General features: G+C 36.4%; 1 protein-coding gene across 15 annotated transcripts in view; it reads left to right on the top strand.

Moving 5' to 3' along the window:
- TMEM232 (transmembrane protein 232) overlaps positions 1-16,409 on the top strand; it is a 293,389-nt gene that overhangs the window by 81,381 nt on the left and 195,599 nt on the right. For 10 of the 15 annotated variants that reach the window (XR_014838519.1, XR_014838518.1, XR_014838520.1 and 7 more), the window contains 3 exons: positions 4,930-5,041; positions 10,788-10,893; positions 12,744-12,901. The exons of 1 other annotated variant lie outside the window; for it this stretch is intronic. Coding sequence is in view for 10 of the 14 variants with exons in the window: in XM_085014218.1 (XP_084870344.1) it covers positions 4,930-5,041; positions 10,788-10,893; positions 12,744-12,901 (376 nt within the window). In the remaining 4 variants the exon portion in view is untranslated. The remainder of the gene's footprint in view (positions 1-4,929; positions 5,042-10,787; positions 10,894-12,743; positions 12,902-16,409) is intronic. 4 more of the 15 variants (XM_085014220.1, XM_085014219.1, XM_085014222.1 and 1 more) reach the window with 2 other exon arrangements.

The raw sequence follows: 16,409 nt of genomic DNA, 5'->3' as shown, positions 1-16,409 counted from the left end.
GTAGTGTAGGCCGGCAGCTATAGCTCCAGTTAGACCCCTAGCCTGGGAACTTCCATATGCTGCGGGTGCAGCCCTGTAGACAAAAGACCAAAAAAAAAAAAAAAAAAAGCCCACCAAAAAAACCCAAAAAACAAACAGTAATTCTTATTATTAATGGTTACTCAGTGGTAAATCTTTGCCAGGAACTAGACCATGTGCTCCAGTTTAACACTTTTCAAAATTCTACAAGAAAACTTGTCCTCGTGTTCAGAGATGGAAAATTATAGCGCACACAGGTTAAGTGATTAAGCAAGTGTTGGAATCATGATTTGTACTTCTGAATACTCCACAGGATTTTATTTCTCTCTTTTTTCAGTCCGTCCGCTTTACATTACATCATTTGTGATGTCTTACTTCCCTCCTAGATTACGAGCTTCCTGGGGCCAGGCCTGATTCCTCTCTTAGCTCTCATTGTATCTAGCAAAAGCTGTTGTATGTGGGAAGCTTTCATTTAATGTTTACTGAACAAATAAATGGTCAGCTTAAAAGAAAGTTCTGAAGTCACAGATGGCATAAATAGAGGGTTGTTTGGAAGGGTATCCATGCAGTCAGAAGACTTGAGTATATTTCCTTTATATGCATATTGGCATGGCAAACTTTATTCATTACCTCTTCCATAGGGTCTGTACTTTCGCACTTACAGTAGATGACATTTATCTTTGTGAAGTATTTTGAAGAAATTGAAATGTGTAGAGCTAAGCTATATTTTCCTTTCAAATGCCTGTATTTTCTTTTTCAAGTTTCCTTTTGCTTCTTATCATGGGCTGTGTTTATCATTAAATAAGCATTACTTTATCTAACAACCTCTCTTTGTAATGGACAAGAAATAGTTTAAAAAGCTATATTTATTTCCTATTAAATACTTATTGTCATGCGCTGTGGGAGACAAATTAAGGTACTCAATCTCTGTATAGAAAGCTGAAAAGTATTAGCTTTACATATTTTTTTTTTTTGTCTTTTTGTTGTTGTTGATGTCTTTTTAGGGCCACACCTGTGGCAGATGGAGGTTCCCAGGCTAGGGGTCTAATTGGAGCTGTCACTGCCAGCCCACGCCACAGCCACAGCAACGTCAGATCCGAGCCGCGTCTGCAACCTACACCACAGCTCACAGCAACGCCGGATCCTTAACCCACTGAGCGAGGCCAGGGATCGAACCCAAAACCTCATGGTTTCTAGTTGGATTCGTTTCCTCTGTGCCATGACAGGAACTCCCAAGCTTTGCATATTTTTAATGATTCATTATAGACCACAATCCATGCTAAAAATAATTGACAAGGCTAAAATTCTTTATCAAATATACTGTAAGCATAGAAATTGAATTAGATATTACTTTCTAATAGGATCTGTCACTGTCACTGCTGTGTTTTGGGTGCAGTCCTTGGCCTGGGAACATCTACATACTGTACATATGCACCCCCCTCCCCAAAGAATTTAGAAATAAAATGATGTAAATGTGTTTTTCTCAGAGCCTATATAAAAGTTGAGGTAAAATATCTAATTTCAGAAAATGTATTTTTGATTTGAATTTGAAACCCTTGGATTGTGTGTGGGTGTGTGCGAGGTTTATGTGGTTGTTGGTTGGGGAAATTTGCTTAAATGAGATGGTTTTAATTTGAGTTTCTCTATTTATGATGTAAATCATCATTTCACATAGTTGCTGGCCACATGGATTTCTTCTTTTGTCCATTATCTGTTAAAGCCTCTTCTCTGTTTCTGTTGTTTGGGAGTTCTTTCTACGTGTTGGATATATTATGGCTGCTAGCCCTTTATCAGCTACATGTGTTGGAAAATACATTCTGCCATGATGATGTCTTTATATACATAAACTTACAAGAGGTGTTAATCAAAATATTTAACTATTGATATCATGTAGAGATTGATAAATCAGAATAGTGTGCACTACTGAATGTCAGGTCTATGCATAAGGGTTTTTAAAAATCATAGCATCAGTTAGCATGGCCAAAATTATACTGGAAATAATGGCAGTACGGAAATCATTGCGTTTGCTGTGTATATCCATATGATTACATATTGGCATTAGTTGAACTTGCGGAATATGTGATAAATTTAATGAAGAAAGCATGCTCCAATGTTGTGTATGCCTGGTTCTATTTATTAAAAAGAGTGCACATTGGTTGGTTTATGTTTATGAGCTTTGAGAAAGGCGTGAGGATACACATGGACCCATTAATCTTGGTGATTTCTTTTTTTTTTTTTTTTTTTTTTTGTCTTTTGTCTTTGTTGTTGTTGTTGTTGTTATTGTTGCTATTTCTTGGGCTGCTCCCGTGGCATATGGAGGTTCCCAGGCTAGGGGTCGAATCGGAACTGTAGCCACCGGCCTACGCCAGAGCCACAGCAACGCGGGATCCGAGCCGCGTCTGCAACCTACACCACAGCTCACGGCAACGCCGGATCCTTAACCCACTGAGCAAGGGCAGGGATCGAACCCTCAACCTCATGGTTCCTAGTCGGATTCGTTAACCACTGCGCCACGACGGGAACTCCTCTTGGTGATTTCTGATGGGTAAAATTGGGTAGAATTCTGGTGGGTAGAATTGGAGGCCCCTGAACGTTTGGTTTGTTATAAACAGCACTCTTCTGTTATTATTTTTAAAAATCTAATTTTTAATCAAATTTAGAAAAAATGTGGATAAAGTGTTACCATATTCTGGTCCCCACAACATTCTGTACAAATGGGAGGATGAAAGCTACTTTGAACTCTTCATGCAGAGTGGGTCCATGTTGATCAAAGATATGTTACCGCAGATGACTTTTGAGTTTTCAGCCAACCTTTAAGATGTCTTTCTAAGCACCTATTTCTAAGAGCAAGAGATCAGGAGGTCAAGAGTGAAGCTGATTATTTCAGATGCGCAGTTCTAGCTGACTTTGTGAGTTCTAACACCTTAACTCTTCAGCTATTTTACTGTACGCTTTTTGAGGCCAAGGTTATTTGTCTCACCATTGTGTCCTGGTTCCAAGGTTAGTGCCTCATAGTCAAGAAATGCTTACCGATTGAGTGGCTGAATGCATGCCCATTTTAAGGTGGCAGTTAAATAGTTGGTCATTTTATTAGTTGTATTTGGCTCTGGTTTACAGAGTCTTTATCTCTGCTTATCCTGTGATTGTATGGCACTGTGATTACTTTTACATACGTCTGTTTTCTCAATAGGACTATGAGTTATTGGGGCAAAATCTGATTTTTTTTTTTTTTTGTCTTTTTGTCTTTTAGGGCCATACCAGTGGCATATGGCTTCCCAGACTAGGGGTTGAATCAGGGCTGTAGCCGCTGGCCTACGCCACAGCGACGCAGGACCCAAGCTGCGTCTGAAACCTATACCACAGTTTGTGGCAGCACTGAGATCCTTAACCCACTGAGCAAGGCCAGGGATCGAACCCGTGTCCTCATGGATGTTAGTGGGATTTGTTAACCACTCAGCCATGACAGGAACTCCCCAAATCTGATTTTTATTCATTTTTTTAATATATCCCACAGAACAACCAATTCAGTAAATTTTGAATATAGTAAGTTGTTAAAAATGTGTTTTATGCTTTCAGATTACTCCTTTTAAGACATGACTTCAATTATTTTCTTACGCAAATAACTCACTGATTCTACTACCCATTCTCTATTCTTCCAATGTTACTTTTGATCCCATGCCATTTAAAATTCTGTGGTATGTCATTATACTCCCTTTATTCATTCTCTTATGTATACCTTCTACTTATTTTTATCACTTCTCTTTTGAAATACTTGTTTACTCTCTGTATACTTTCCCCATGGAATCCTTTCCATTCATAAGACTTTAAATACCATATATATGCTCACGACTCAAAAACTGATATATTTAGCCAGAAGCTTTTCCATTAAAATTCAAGCTCATACATCTAACTGCCTACCCTGTGTCTGTATTTGAGTGACCACGGTCATTTCAAATGTAACATGTCCAATACTGAACTTACTCTCTACCCTCAACCCAAATTTGCTCCTCTAGAAACCTTTCCCATCTTGATAAATAGCAATTTCATCCTTCCAGTTACTCAGTTCAATTATAAGCCCCCCCCCCCCCGCTTTTTTCCTCTCATGCCGAATTTCTAATTCATTGAGCAGTCTGGTTGGGGCTAATGTCAAAATATATCCATTACTCAAACTCTTCTCTTAATTACTTCTCTTCATTTCTGATCCAAGCCAAATTACCTCTCACTTAAGTTTATGTGTGCTTTCTCCCTTGCTACCTCCCTATACTCTACCTCTCAACACAGCATGGGAATGATTCTGTTAAAACTTTAATTATGCTGCTCCTCTTATCAGAACCCTGCAGTAGCTTCCCATCTCAACCAGAGTTAATCCAGGCTTCTTGTTACCTCTCTGACCTTACTATATACATCCTTCTGCCTCTGCCCACCTCAGCCACAGCTGGACTGATTCTACTTGCATGGAGGGAATAATGATCTAGCTTAAATTGAATCAACACTGATATATGTGAGGAGATAAATCAGTCTTGAACAAAATGAAACTATGTTAGATATTACCTATGAAGGAGACATGTGTGACTTCTGACAACTATGTCAGAAATTTTTTTTCCAGAGGCTGGAAAGTTCTTTGACATCATGAGAATTATGTTTCTCAATCTAAGAGTATGATAAGATCAATCTAGGGTGTGTGTGTGTGTGTGTGTGTGTGTATATACACACACACACACATATATATATATGTATTTTCTCAGTCCAAGAGTATAAGATCAATCTAGGATGGCTAATTTTTCTGATTTTGTATGAAATATTCTTATCAAGGTAAAGTAATTTTTTAGAAAATAGATATACTTAGCCACTGCAAGTTTATTAATTAAAATTTAGAACTGTTAGTTATAATAATTTTTTTTTTTGGTTTAGGCTACAATATTCAATCACAAAAGAATTCATCTTGAGATTCAATCAAACAAAAAATCCCAAAGAGGAGGAAGAATTACTGGACATAGCTAGAAAAAACCTTATCAAATGTAAGGTAATGGCACAGTATTTGATTACTTAGTATGTGAATTTTCTCTTCTAGTTGGTAGTTACATGTTCTAAAATATTGAAAAAAAGTAAGAATACATGTCTCTTTAATTATAGGTAGGCATAATTTAAACTACTAATGCAAATTAAAGTTAAAGCTTATAACCAAGTAATTCAATGTCAAATGGCTTTTAGGTTGAAGTGCTTCATAAGTTATTGGGGAATATAGCTGTTGGCACCAGTCCAAGAGCCCACAGCTAAATATCAAAGGCTAGTAAATAAATTTCTGATTATGAAAATTCTACTTATTCCTAAAAAAAAAAAAGTTAACAAACATATGATGTGTCCCAAAGAGGAAAGAAAGCCCTCATAAATGTTCACTGTATGTGTACAGAATACTCTGTTCTTTCTATGTAACAGACGATTTTGCCTAACTTGTAGAAATTACACTTTTTTTTTGGTCTTTTTAGAGCTCATAAGAAAGTTCCTAGTCTAGGGGTCAAATAGGAGCTGAAGCTGCCGGCCTATGCCACAGCCACAACAACATGGGATCCAAGTCGTGTCTGTGACTTGCACCACAGCTCATAACAATGCCAGATCCTTAACCCACTGAGTGAGGTCAGGGATTGAACCTTCGTCCTCATGATTACTAGTCAGGTTTGTTATCACTGAGCCCCAATGGAAACTCCCAAAAAATGCATTCTTTAAGAATATGTCATTACTTCTCAGAGTTCCTGTCGTGGCTCAGTGGTTAACAAAGCCGACTAGGGACCACGAGATTGTGGGTTCGATCCCTGGCCTTGCTCGGAGGTTAAGGATTCGGCATTGCCGTGAGCTGTGGTGCAGGTCGCAGACGAGGCTCAGATCCCGAGTTGCTGTGTCTCTGTCGTAGGCCAGCGGCTATGGCTCCGATTAGATCCCTGGCCTGAGAACCTCCATATGCCATGAGAGCGGCCCAAGAAATGGCAAAAAGACAAAAAAAAAAAAGTCATTAATTTTCAAATTGTCAAACACATATAAAAAAAAGAACAGGAAGTGAAATAAGACCTTGTTTTACCTTTTCTATATTAGATCCAGTGTAAGTTTTGTCAGAGAAATAATATACATACAACTTTGCTTTAATATTAAATAATCAATGAAAAAAAGCTGCACGAAAGCAGAGCATAAATTAAGTCAACTTTTTTGTGGTTATTTCATAGTATTTTGGCTCATGGTTGCCCATATATTTATAAATTTTTTAAAGAATTCATGAAAGGAGTTCCTGTTGTGGCTTAGCAGATAAAGGGTCCGATGTTGTCTTTGGCCATGCTCAGGGTGTTAAGGATCTGGCAGTGCTGTAAGCTGTGGCATAGGTTGCAGATTCGGCCCCAATCCAATGTTGTTGTGGCTGTGGTATAGGCTGCACCTGCAGCTCTGATTTGACCTTTAGCCTGGGAACTTCCACATGCTGCAGGTGCAGTTGTAAAAAGAAAAAAAAAATCATGTAAAAAGTTGATTAGAAAAAAGAATGTACTTTATTAAGTATGCATACAGATAGTTGCCAACAGGTACATTGAGCTTCTCTTCTATGGACCCTGTACTTCCTGGGACAGCCTTAGTCATGGGCATATTAAGATTAAGGGGGCCACTTTGATATCTTTTACATTCACTAACTTCAGCCATCAGCAGTGAAGTAGCTGGAGTTTTCCAGCAAATTGGCATCACACTAATTTCTGTTGAATCATATTTTTTAATATACTTTCCATTTATTTATTTAGTCAGTCCTTTTTGGGCCCCAGTTTCAGCATATGTAGGTTCCCAGGTTAGGGGTTGAATCGGAGCTGTAGCTGCTGGTTACGCCACAGCCACAGCAGTGCCAGATCTGAGCCACGTCTGTGACCTACATCATAGCTCACCACAATGCCGGATCCTTAACCCTCTCAGCAAGGCCAGAGGGTCGAACCCATGTCCTCATGGATACTAGTTGGGCTCATTAACCACTGAGCCACGATGGGAACTCCTGTACTTTTCTTTTAAAATCAGAGATGCATTCTTTTGGTGGTGATATGAGATAGAATTAATTCCTAGAAAGAAAAGATTGAGAATTATTTTCAGTATGTATCTAGCGATATTACTCAGAATACAAACATTCTCTACATTTTAACACTGAGACAGTTTACTAAAAGGTCAAAAAATAAAAGTAATAAAAGCAAAAATATAAAGCCTTAAGAGCATCAGCCTCTTAGAATGAATTTCAGAATATAATTAAAGGACAATATAAAAAATGAGTAAAGTTAAACAAGGAAAAATTAAATATATGTCAAAATATTAGTAAAATAAATAATAAATTAAAATATAAATAATAAAAATATAAATCATATAAATATATGAATAAATATATAAAATCAATAAAACCAAAAGCTGGTCTTTTGAAAGGATAAACAAAATCAGCAAGCCTCTGGCCAGACTCATCAAGAAAAAAAAGAAGACCCAAATAAATAAAATAAGAAATGAAAGGAGAGAAATAACAACTAATAATGCAGAAATAAAAAAAACATAAAATACTATGAACAGCTATATGCCAACAAAATGGAGAACCTAGAAGAAATGGATGTTTCTAGAAATATACATCCTACCAAAACTGAATCAAGAAGAAACAGATAAATTGAACAAACCAATCCTGGAAATGAAATAGAATCTATAATTGAAAAAAAAAAAAAGCAAACTCTCTGCGGGAATTCCTGTTGTGACTTATGGGTTAAGAATCCAGTACAGTGTCTGCAAGGATGCTAATTTGATCCCTGGCCTCGCTCAGTGGGTTAAGGATCCAGCATTGCTGGAAACTGTGGTATAGGTCACAGATGTAGCTCAGATCTCAAGTACTGTGGCTGTGATGTAACCCACCAGCTACAGCTCCAATTTGACCCCTAGCCTGGGAACTTCCATATGCTGTAGGTGTGACCCTAAAATTAAACAAAAACAAAAACAAAAAACAAAACTCCCTGCAAACAAAATTCCAGGAGTCTTCACTGGGGAATTTTACCAGACATACAATGGCTATTCTGACTTTTCCACTTCTTCCAAAAGACTGAAGAGGAGGGAACACTCCCAAAGTCATTCTGTGAAGCCACCATCATCCTGATGCCAAAACCAGATAAAGATGCTACCAAAAAATAAAATGGGCCAGTGTCTTTGTTGACTATAGATATAAAAATCCTCAACAAAATATTAGCAAATGTAATCCACCAGCACATAAAAAGGATAGTGCACCATGACCAAGTTGGATTTCACCCAGGGTCACAAATCAATTGATGTGATACACTACATCAACAAAACAAAACACAAAAACCATATGATCATCTCGATAGATGTAGAAAGCATTTGATAAATTTTAACATCCATTCATCATAAAAAACGCTTATGAAATTGGTATGGAGGGAACACATCTCAGCATAATAAAAGCCATTTATGATAAACCTAAAGCCAACATAATACTCTGGTGAAAAGCTGAAAGTCTTCCTGCTAAATTTTGGAACAAGACAAGGATGCCTCCTATCACCACTTCTATTCAACATAGTGTTGGAATTCCTAGCCACAGCATTCAGACAAGAAAAAGAAATAAAACTTATCCAAATTGGAAAGAAGGAGGTAAAATTTTCATTTATTGTAGATAACATGGTATTCTATTTAGAGAACCCTAAAGACTCTGCATAAAAACTATTAGAAATGAAAAATAAATTCAGCGAGGCAGGAGGATACACGATTAACAGGAAGAAATCTGTTGCATTTATTTACATTAACAAAATATCAGGAAGAGAAAGTACAAAAAAAAAATACCATTTAAAACTGTGTCCAAAAAAAAAAAAACCCTAAGAATAAACCTGACCAAGGAGGTGATAGACTTATATGCCGAGGACTGTAAAACACTGACAAAGGAAATTGAAGATGATTCAAAGAAATGAAAAGATAACCCATGCACTGGATTGGAAGAATTAGTATTGTTAAAGTGGCCATACTGCCTAAAGCCATCTACAGATTTAATGTAATCTGTATCAAATTAATCTGGATGTTTTTCACAGAACTAGAACTGAAATTTATATTGATTCAAAGGAGACCCAGAACTGCCAAAGAAATCCTGAGGAAAAAGAACAAAGCTGGAGGCATAACCACTTAGACTTTGGGCAATACTACAGAGCTACAGTCATCAAAACAACGTAGTAGTGGCACAGAACCAGTCATATGGATCAATGGAACAGAATAGACAGGCCAGAAATAAACCTGCATGCCTACGATCTTTTACAAAGCAATCTTTTACAAAGGAAGCAAAAATATACACTGGAGAAAAAGACAGTTTCTTCAGCAGGTGGTGTTGGTAAAGCTGGACAGCTTCCTATAAATCAGTGAAGTTAAAACACTTCTTCACATCATACACAAAAATAAGCTCAAAATGACTGAAAGACTTAAATATAAGACACCATAAAACTCCTAGAGGAGAACATAAGCAAAACACTCTCTGACAGTAATTGTAGCAATATTTTCTTAGTTTGGTCTCTCAAGGCAAAAGAAAGAAAATCTAAAAAAAGCGAATGGGACCTAATCAAACTTACAAGGTTTTGCTCAGCAAAGCAAACTATAAACAAAATGAAAAAAATCTGCATACTAGGAGAAAATAGTTGGAAACAATGTGACTGATGGGGGCTAAATTTCCACAATATACAAACAGCTCAATATATTTAAAAAAAAACCCAATCAAAAATGGGTAGAAGACCTAAATAGATTTTTTTTTCAAGAAAGACATACAGATGGTCACTATGCACATGAAAAGATGCTCAAGATTGATAGTTACTAGAGAAATGCAAATCAAAACCACAATGAGGTGTCACCGCACACCAGTCAGAATGGGTGTCATCAAAAAGTCTATAAATAACAAATCCTGAAGAGGGTGTGGAGAAAAGGGGGTATCTTCCTACACTGTCGGTGGCAATGTGAATTGTTGAAGCCACAATGGAGAACAGTATGGTGGTTCTGTTTATCATATGATCCAATAATCCCACTTCTGTGCATGTATCTGGAAAAGCTGAAAACTAATCAGAAATGATACATGCACCCCAATATTCATAGGTGCACTGTTTACAGTAGTCAAGGCATGGAAGCAACCTAAGTGTCCATCAGTAGATGAATGGATAAAGAAGATGTGGTATTTATATGCAATAGCTATTACTCAGCCAGAAAAAAGAATGAAGTAATGCCATTTATAGCAACATGGGTTGACCTAGAGATTATCATACTAAGTGGAGTAAGTCAGAGGACAGATATAGTATGATATCATTTATATGTGGAATGTCAAAAATGATAGAAATGAACTTACTTACAAAATGGAAACAGACTCAGACATAGAAAACAATCTTATAGTTACCATAGGGGAATGGATAGAGGGATAAATTAGGAGTATGGAATTAATAGTTGTTACACATTACTGTATATAAAATAGATAAAAAATAAGGACTTATTGTATAGCACTGGAAATTATATTCAATATCTTATAATAACCTCATGGAAAAGAATCTGAATACATACATGCACACACACACACATAAACTGAATCACTTTGCTGTATACCTGAAACTAACACAATATTGTGAATCAATTATTCTTCAATAAAAATGATTAAATATTAATGAATAAAATATAGAGTAAAATAAATAATATAGATAATAAAAATAAGTATATATTCAATTTTAAAACTTTGTCTCTTTTATGCTTTCCTGTAACAGAGGAAATTGGGTCTCAAAACCTTAGGTACTGGGAAGAATGTTCATCTTCCTACTGCATGGACAGAAGTAATATATCTGGCTCAGTGCAAAGGAGAAATCCAAGATGGTATGTCCTCTAACTAAGCTCTTCTTAGTTACCCCAAGTGTTTTCTATATTAGCAATGATGACATAATTGGAGAACTTTAATATTTAGAAATTGTACAGGAGCCAAGGAAAATTTGCTTTTATCTATTGAAATATCTGATAATGCTTCATTATGAAAGTTCCTTTTGTAATTTTGAATTTATGAATTTGGCTACTCAACTTTTTAATTACAAAATTGTTTTTAAAACTTTGGCTCAGCAGAATCTTTATTGCTTTTTTCTAAAATTAGTAACTAATTAAAAAGTAATATAAAATGTCACTTAGTGATTTTCAATTACAATAGGCACTATACTTTAGTGAAACTTGTTTCTGCGTTTTATAATGTATACTCAGGAAACATTAACCAAATGGCCAATAGTTTCTCACTTATTTTAAACAGCTATTTTACTCATTACCTTTTCATTTATCATTCTCATTTCTGTGTCTTCTTTTAAACCACACTCCAACCAATCTAAAAAGGAAGTTAAAAAACATTATTTTTAAGGAAGTAAGATTCTTTCTATCATCATTCTAAATTTTATGTGTAGGCCTTTTAAAATGAGTTTTAGAATGTTAACCATAGGAGGTCAGAGAGTAATCCCCATGTAAATTGGGTTTTGTAGTGCTATCTGGGAGCTTTCAAGCAATAGGGAGAATGAGAAGGATTTTGCATTTAACTTGCCTTTATGGCACTTCATCACAGTGCTATCCACAGCTTGACCCTATCAAATGTTTAAATGATAATGAAGTAGACAATCTTGGTTTACCAGCCACAGCAGCCACTTGCTCTTCTTCTGTCAATTAAACCTGTTTTGTTCATGACAGCTCCTTAAAATCTTTGTATAAGCACACTTTGGAGATATTGTGAATTTGGTCCCAGATCACCATAGTAAAGCAAATACTGCAGTAAAGCGAGCCACACAAATTTTCTTTTTCACAATGCATATAACAGTTGTGTTTATCCTATATTGTAGTCTATCAAATGTGCGCTATCATGTCTAAAAAATGTACCTAAAAATAATTAAAAATTAATCCTGTGAAAAAGTGGCACCAATAGACTTGCTTGATACAGCCTTACCTCAGACCTTCAATTTGTAAAAAATGCAGTATCTGCAAAGCACAGTAAATCACAGTGCAATAAATAGAGGAGTGCCTGTAGTGACTTGAGGGGCAATTTTCTGTAGGGCTCTAGCTCTATATTCTTCCTTGTTGAGCTCCACTGGGCCCTATTTTCTCTGCCCTGATAGTCTAGTCTTCCACTTTACTCTTCTATAGCACTTTTCTTGAGCTTTATCTTTTGTCATACAGTTTTATCCCATTTGCCCACTATTGTGTATGTGGTCTGATGATCTATTTTGTGTTGTCTGGAATGGCTGGAGATCCTCAGGCATTTCTCTCTCTCTGTTCACCCCCCACCCCGACCCAACTCCCATTGCACACCACTCACCCTTCTCTACCTCTGTAGTTTTTCCAGCTTAGTGACTTCTGAGTAGTTGAACATTCTACATAGCAGCTTAGACTTCCAAAGCTAGTATCTTGATGAAGAGACTGAGGAGGCGGCAGTTTTGCCTTTTCTGATCTCATCTTGGAAGTCATGCAGTGTCACTTCTACCACATTCTTTTGGTTGAAGCACTCAAGGGCTCAGGTTTAAGGGGAAGGGGGCATAGACTTGACTTCTAGATGGGAGAGATATCAAAGAATTTATAAATATTTAAAAACTGCAATCTGGTTTTGATGACTGAGCATACAGTTAATTATAAGACTTAATTGTAGCATGTAGAAAAACAGCATGATTTATAAATAATGGAGTTTCTACTTTTTAATATTTCAGAAGCTTTAAATATGCTTTATGCTTCCCTGGATCATGCTTCCTTTGATTATGATCATCTGCCTGCCTTATTTTTTCTTGCGGAATCAGTTTTATATAGACTCTGTTGTGATGCATTTCTAAAGCCTTACTTATACTCGGTTGAAATAAAGCTGGCAAAGGTATGTTTTAAAATATTTTAAATGTGTTTTTATTGCTACATGTACTACATCTAGCCATCTATTTTAGAATCATGACATCTGTTTTAGGATCTAAACAAGCCATTTGGTTTTATTATGGAATATTCTCTAGTTTCATAGTTTATTTTAATCTCCTCTAACTGTGGGCACTATGTTATTGCTTGATATCCAAATGGAGGTAGTTTAAGAAAATATAATTTTGTCAGCCATGTAAGAAAAGAACAGTTAATTAAAATCAAGTTTATATTTATATCTGATAAGCTATATGTAGCTTTTATCCTCTTTGTTTTAAGGATTTCTAAATAACCCTTTTCCATTTAAAAATGCTGACAATCTTAAGTTGCTGCCCCGTTTTGAGAGGATGAGTTCTTCTCTCAGTATTCTATGTCATTTTATAACCATAAGGTGGGAAACTCTCCTCATGTAGCTCATGTTTTATAAGGTGTTGGAAGTTATATGGTTCCGTTCCCTGTGATGATCAAGGTTGCCTGCTGCAAAATTTATTATTAGTCAAAGAAATTTAGCTTCATTAGTGGCTAGATTGCAAGAAAAAAAGCTAGAAGAATAATTTCTTTAAGAATAAAGAAATAGGAGTTCCTGCTGTGATGCAGTGGAATCAGAGGCATCTCTGCAGCACTGGGGCAAAGGTTCAATCCCTGGCCTAGCACAGTGGGTTAAGGATCTGGTGTTGGCGCAGCTGTGGCATAGGTTGCAACTATGGTTAGGATCTGATCCTTGGCCTGGGAACTTCATATGCCATGGGGCCGCCAAAAAAGACAAAAAAAAAGGAAATAAATACATACATATAAATGTATGTGTATATATCTTGAGATGTATATACACATACATATCAATGGAAATTAAGTACAGTATTTGCAAATTTCTTTCCTTATTTAGTTTTGATTATGAACTACTAGAAAATGAGCACAAAGGTACTTCCCGTCACGGCTCAGTGGAAACGAATCTGACTAGCATCCATGAGGATGCAGGTTCGATCCCTGGCCTTGCTCAGTGGGTTAAGGATCTGGCGTTGCTGTGAGCTGTGGTGTAGGTTTCAGACACATCTTGGATCCCGCGTTGCTATGGCTGTGGCATAGGCCCGTGGCTACAGCTCCGATTTGACCTCTAGTCTGGGAACCTCCATATGCTGTGGATGCAGCCCTAATTAAAAAAAAAAAGAAAGAAAATGAGCATGAAGTTGTTCGTGATGCAGCCAGAGCATCTTTGAAAATACCATATTTTAGGCTGTAAGTCTAAAGTTTCTGTGACATGTTTGGGGATAAAAAACTTACGGAGACCAGGCAAGACATAGAGAGCACGTAATAGAAATTGAAAATGCAGAGCTGAGGTTTTGCATAGAAGAACAAAGAGACAGGTAAGATTGTGACGTCTTTTTCTTCCTTCTTCTTTCTTTATTCTCCAAACTCTTCAGTATAGAGTATATATAAAAGATTATGTAATTGTTTTGAGATTAAAATATCTTTTATAATAGAAAAAGGACAGAGTGGAAAAACATATAGAGCAAGTGTGGCTTTTCTCTCCTTTCCTTGTCATCCCCTTTAGTGACCTTTTTCCTTTTCTTACCTTTTATAGTTCTGCCAGCAATAAAAATGGCTATAAAATAAAGTTTTAGCCATTGAACATATTGCTTATAATTTACATACACCATGTATTTATTTAATTTTAAAAAGATACCTATATCCTCTCATCTGAATGTTTAGATTATTTGTATAGGTTCTTAGAGCAGCTGTAAACACTTAGCACTTAACTTTGTGCATTTCAGGATGATCAATGCTTTAAATGTAGACATAATAACTTATTTAATCTTTGATACAATCCTAAAAGGAGGTGCAATTATTATCCACCATTCTACAGACTAAGGCATAAAGAGTTTAAGTAAATTATCCAAGATCTCAGTAGAGAAGGTTTTGAAACCCAGAGTCCAGTGGATTCTCAGCCATGATTCTACTCAGTTACCTTTGCTTTCAGATTTAGTAACTTTAATGCTTGCTTTTTATTGTTCTAGAGGATATAAATTAACTAGTAGAAATAAGCATGCTTTATATGTACCTTTGATTTCAGGCAAGAAGCCATTTCAGTTATCCTCCTTGTCTTTGTAGAATGTTCATCGTGTATCTAATAGTCAGTTGGAAACTTCCCTTTTTCCTGTTGAAGGGCTTTTCCATGGAGACACTGCTCACATTTCATACAGACTGTTTTGCTTATCCTTTGACAAAGTAGTATGTAGCTCAGGGTTGGAAAGACCCAGACATACCTGATTCCCTAATGTTATTTACTTTCATATTTTGTGTGCATTCTTTCTTCATTGTTTACCTCCGAATGTGGAATCTTAACTATTGAAGGCTATTATTGAAGTTTAAGAGTAACATAAGAGCAACAGTTTAATAATTTATTTATTTTTCTTTTTAGGGCTGCACCTGTGGCATATGGAAGTTCCCTGGTTAGGGGCTAAATTGGGGCTGCAGCTGCCGGCCTATGCCACAGCCACAGCAGCATCAGATCTGAGCCATGTCTGTGATCTACACTTCAGCTCACCCTGGATCCTTAAACCACTGAGCAGGGATGCGCATGGAACTTGCATCCTCTTTGATACTAGTCTTGTTCGTTACCACTGAGCCACAATGGGAACTCCATGTTTTAGATAAAAATAAAAAGTGTTAAGTTCTGTAAAAAACATGGATCACATAACCACCTATTAAAATGTAATGCATAGTAAATATTATTCCACATTTATATTTCATGGTTAGGTAACACAGAGAAATGAAGAGAAGAGATAGAGAAGGAAAGAAAGGGATTAAAGAATAAAGGAAAAGATGGACGGGTAGAGAATGAAATTGACAAGCAGAAATTCAGTCTGGGAGGCAAGCTTAAATTGTCAAGCTACAGGGAGAGTATGTACACAAATGAGACATGAAGAAAGCTGCATGGAAGTTTCCGGAATTCCTTAAAGATATTGAATGGCAGATTTTTCAATAAAAATCTGGCTTTTCAGAATATTACAGATGGAAACTGTTAAAACCATTTTTCCAAGCATAATTACATAGAGTTGCACTTCCTGATCAGGTGAGACTTGTGACCAAATTTGTGTATAACACAGCAGTTATTCAAACTAATTTCTCTTTTTTTGGTGCAGCATATGGAAATCCCCAGGCGAGGGGTTGATCAGAGCTATGGCTGTCAGCCTACACCATAGCTCACACCAATGTTGGGTCCTTGATCCACCGAATGAGGCCAGGGGTCGAACCCGCATCCTCGTGGGTACTTGTCAGGATCGTTACTGCTGCACCACCATGGGAACTCCTCAAACTAATATGTTGATCATATATTTTTCTGTTTTGTCCCACATTAAATTTTTAAACATTAATGTTTACTTCAATATACTTCTCCTATCTCTTGCAAAATCTTAATCTTCTGATGAATTTATTATTTCTGATTTTAATATTCTCACTTATACTATTATCATATTATT

Source organism: Sus scrofa, chromosome 2 (assembly GCF_054392235.1).
Source record: "Sus scrofa isolate SSC_HxYL_T2T_F1_AM1 chromosome 2, Sscrofa_HxYL_maternal_Yorkshire_Landrace_v2.0, whole genome shotgun sequence".
In the NCBI taxonomy this organism is placed as follows: Eukaryota; Metazoa; Chordata; class Mammalia; order Artiodactyla; family Suidae; genus Sus; species Sus scrofa.
Note: the sequence above shows the minus strand (reverse complement) of the source record. Positions and strands in the feature narration are given on the sequence as shown.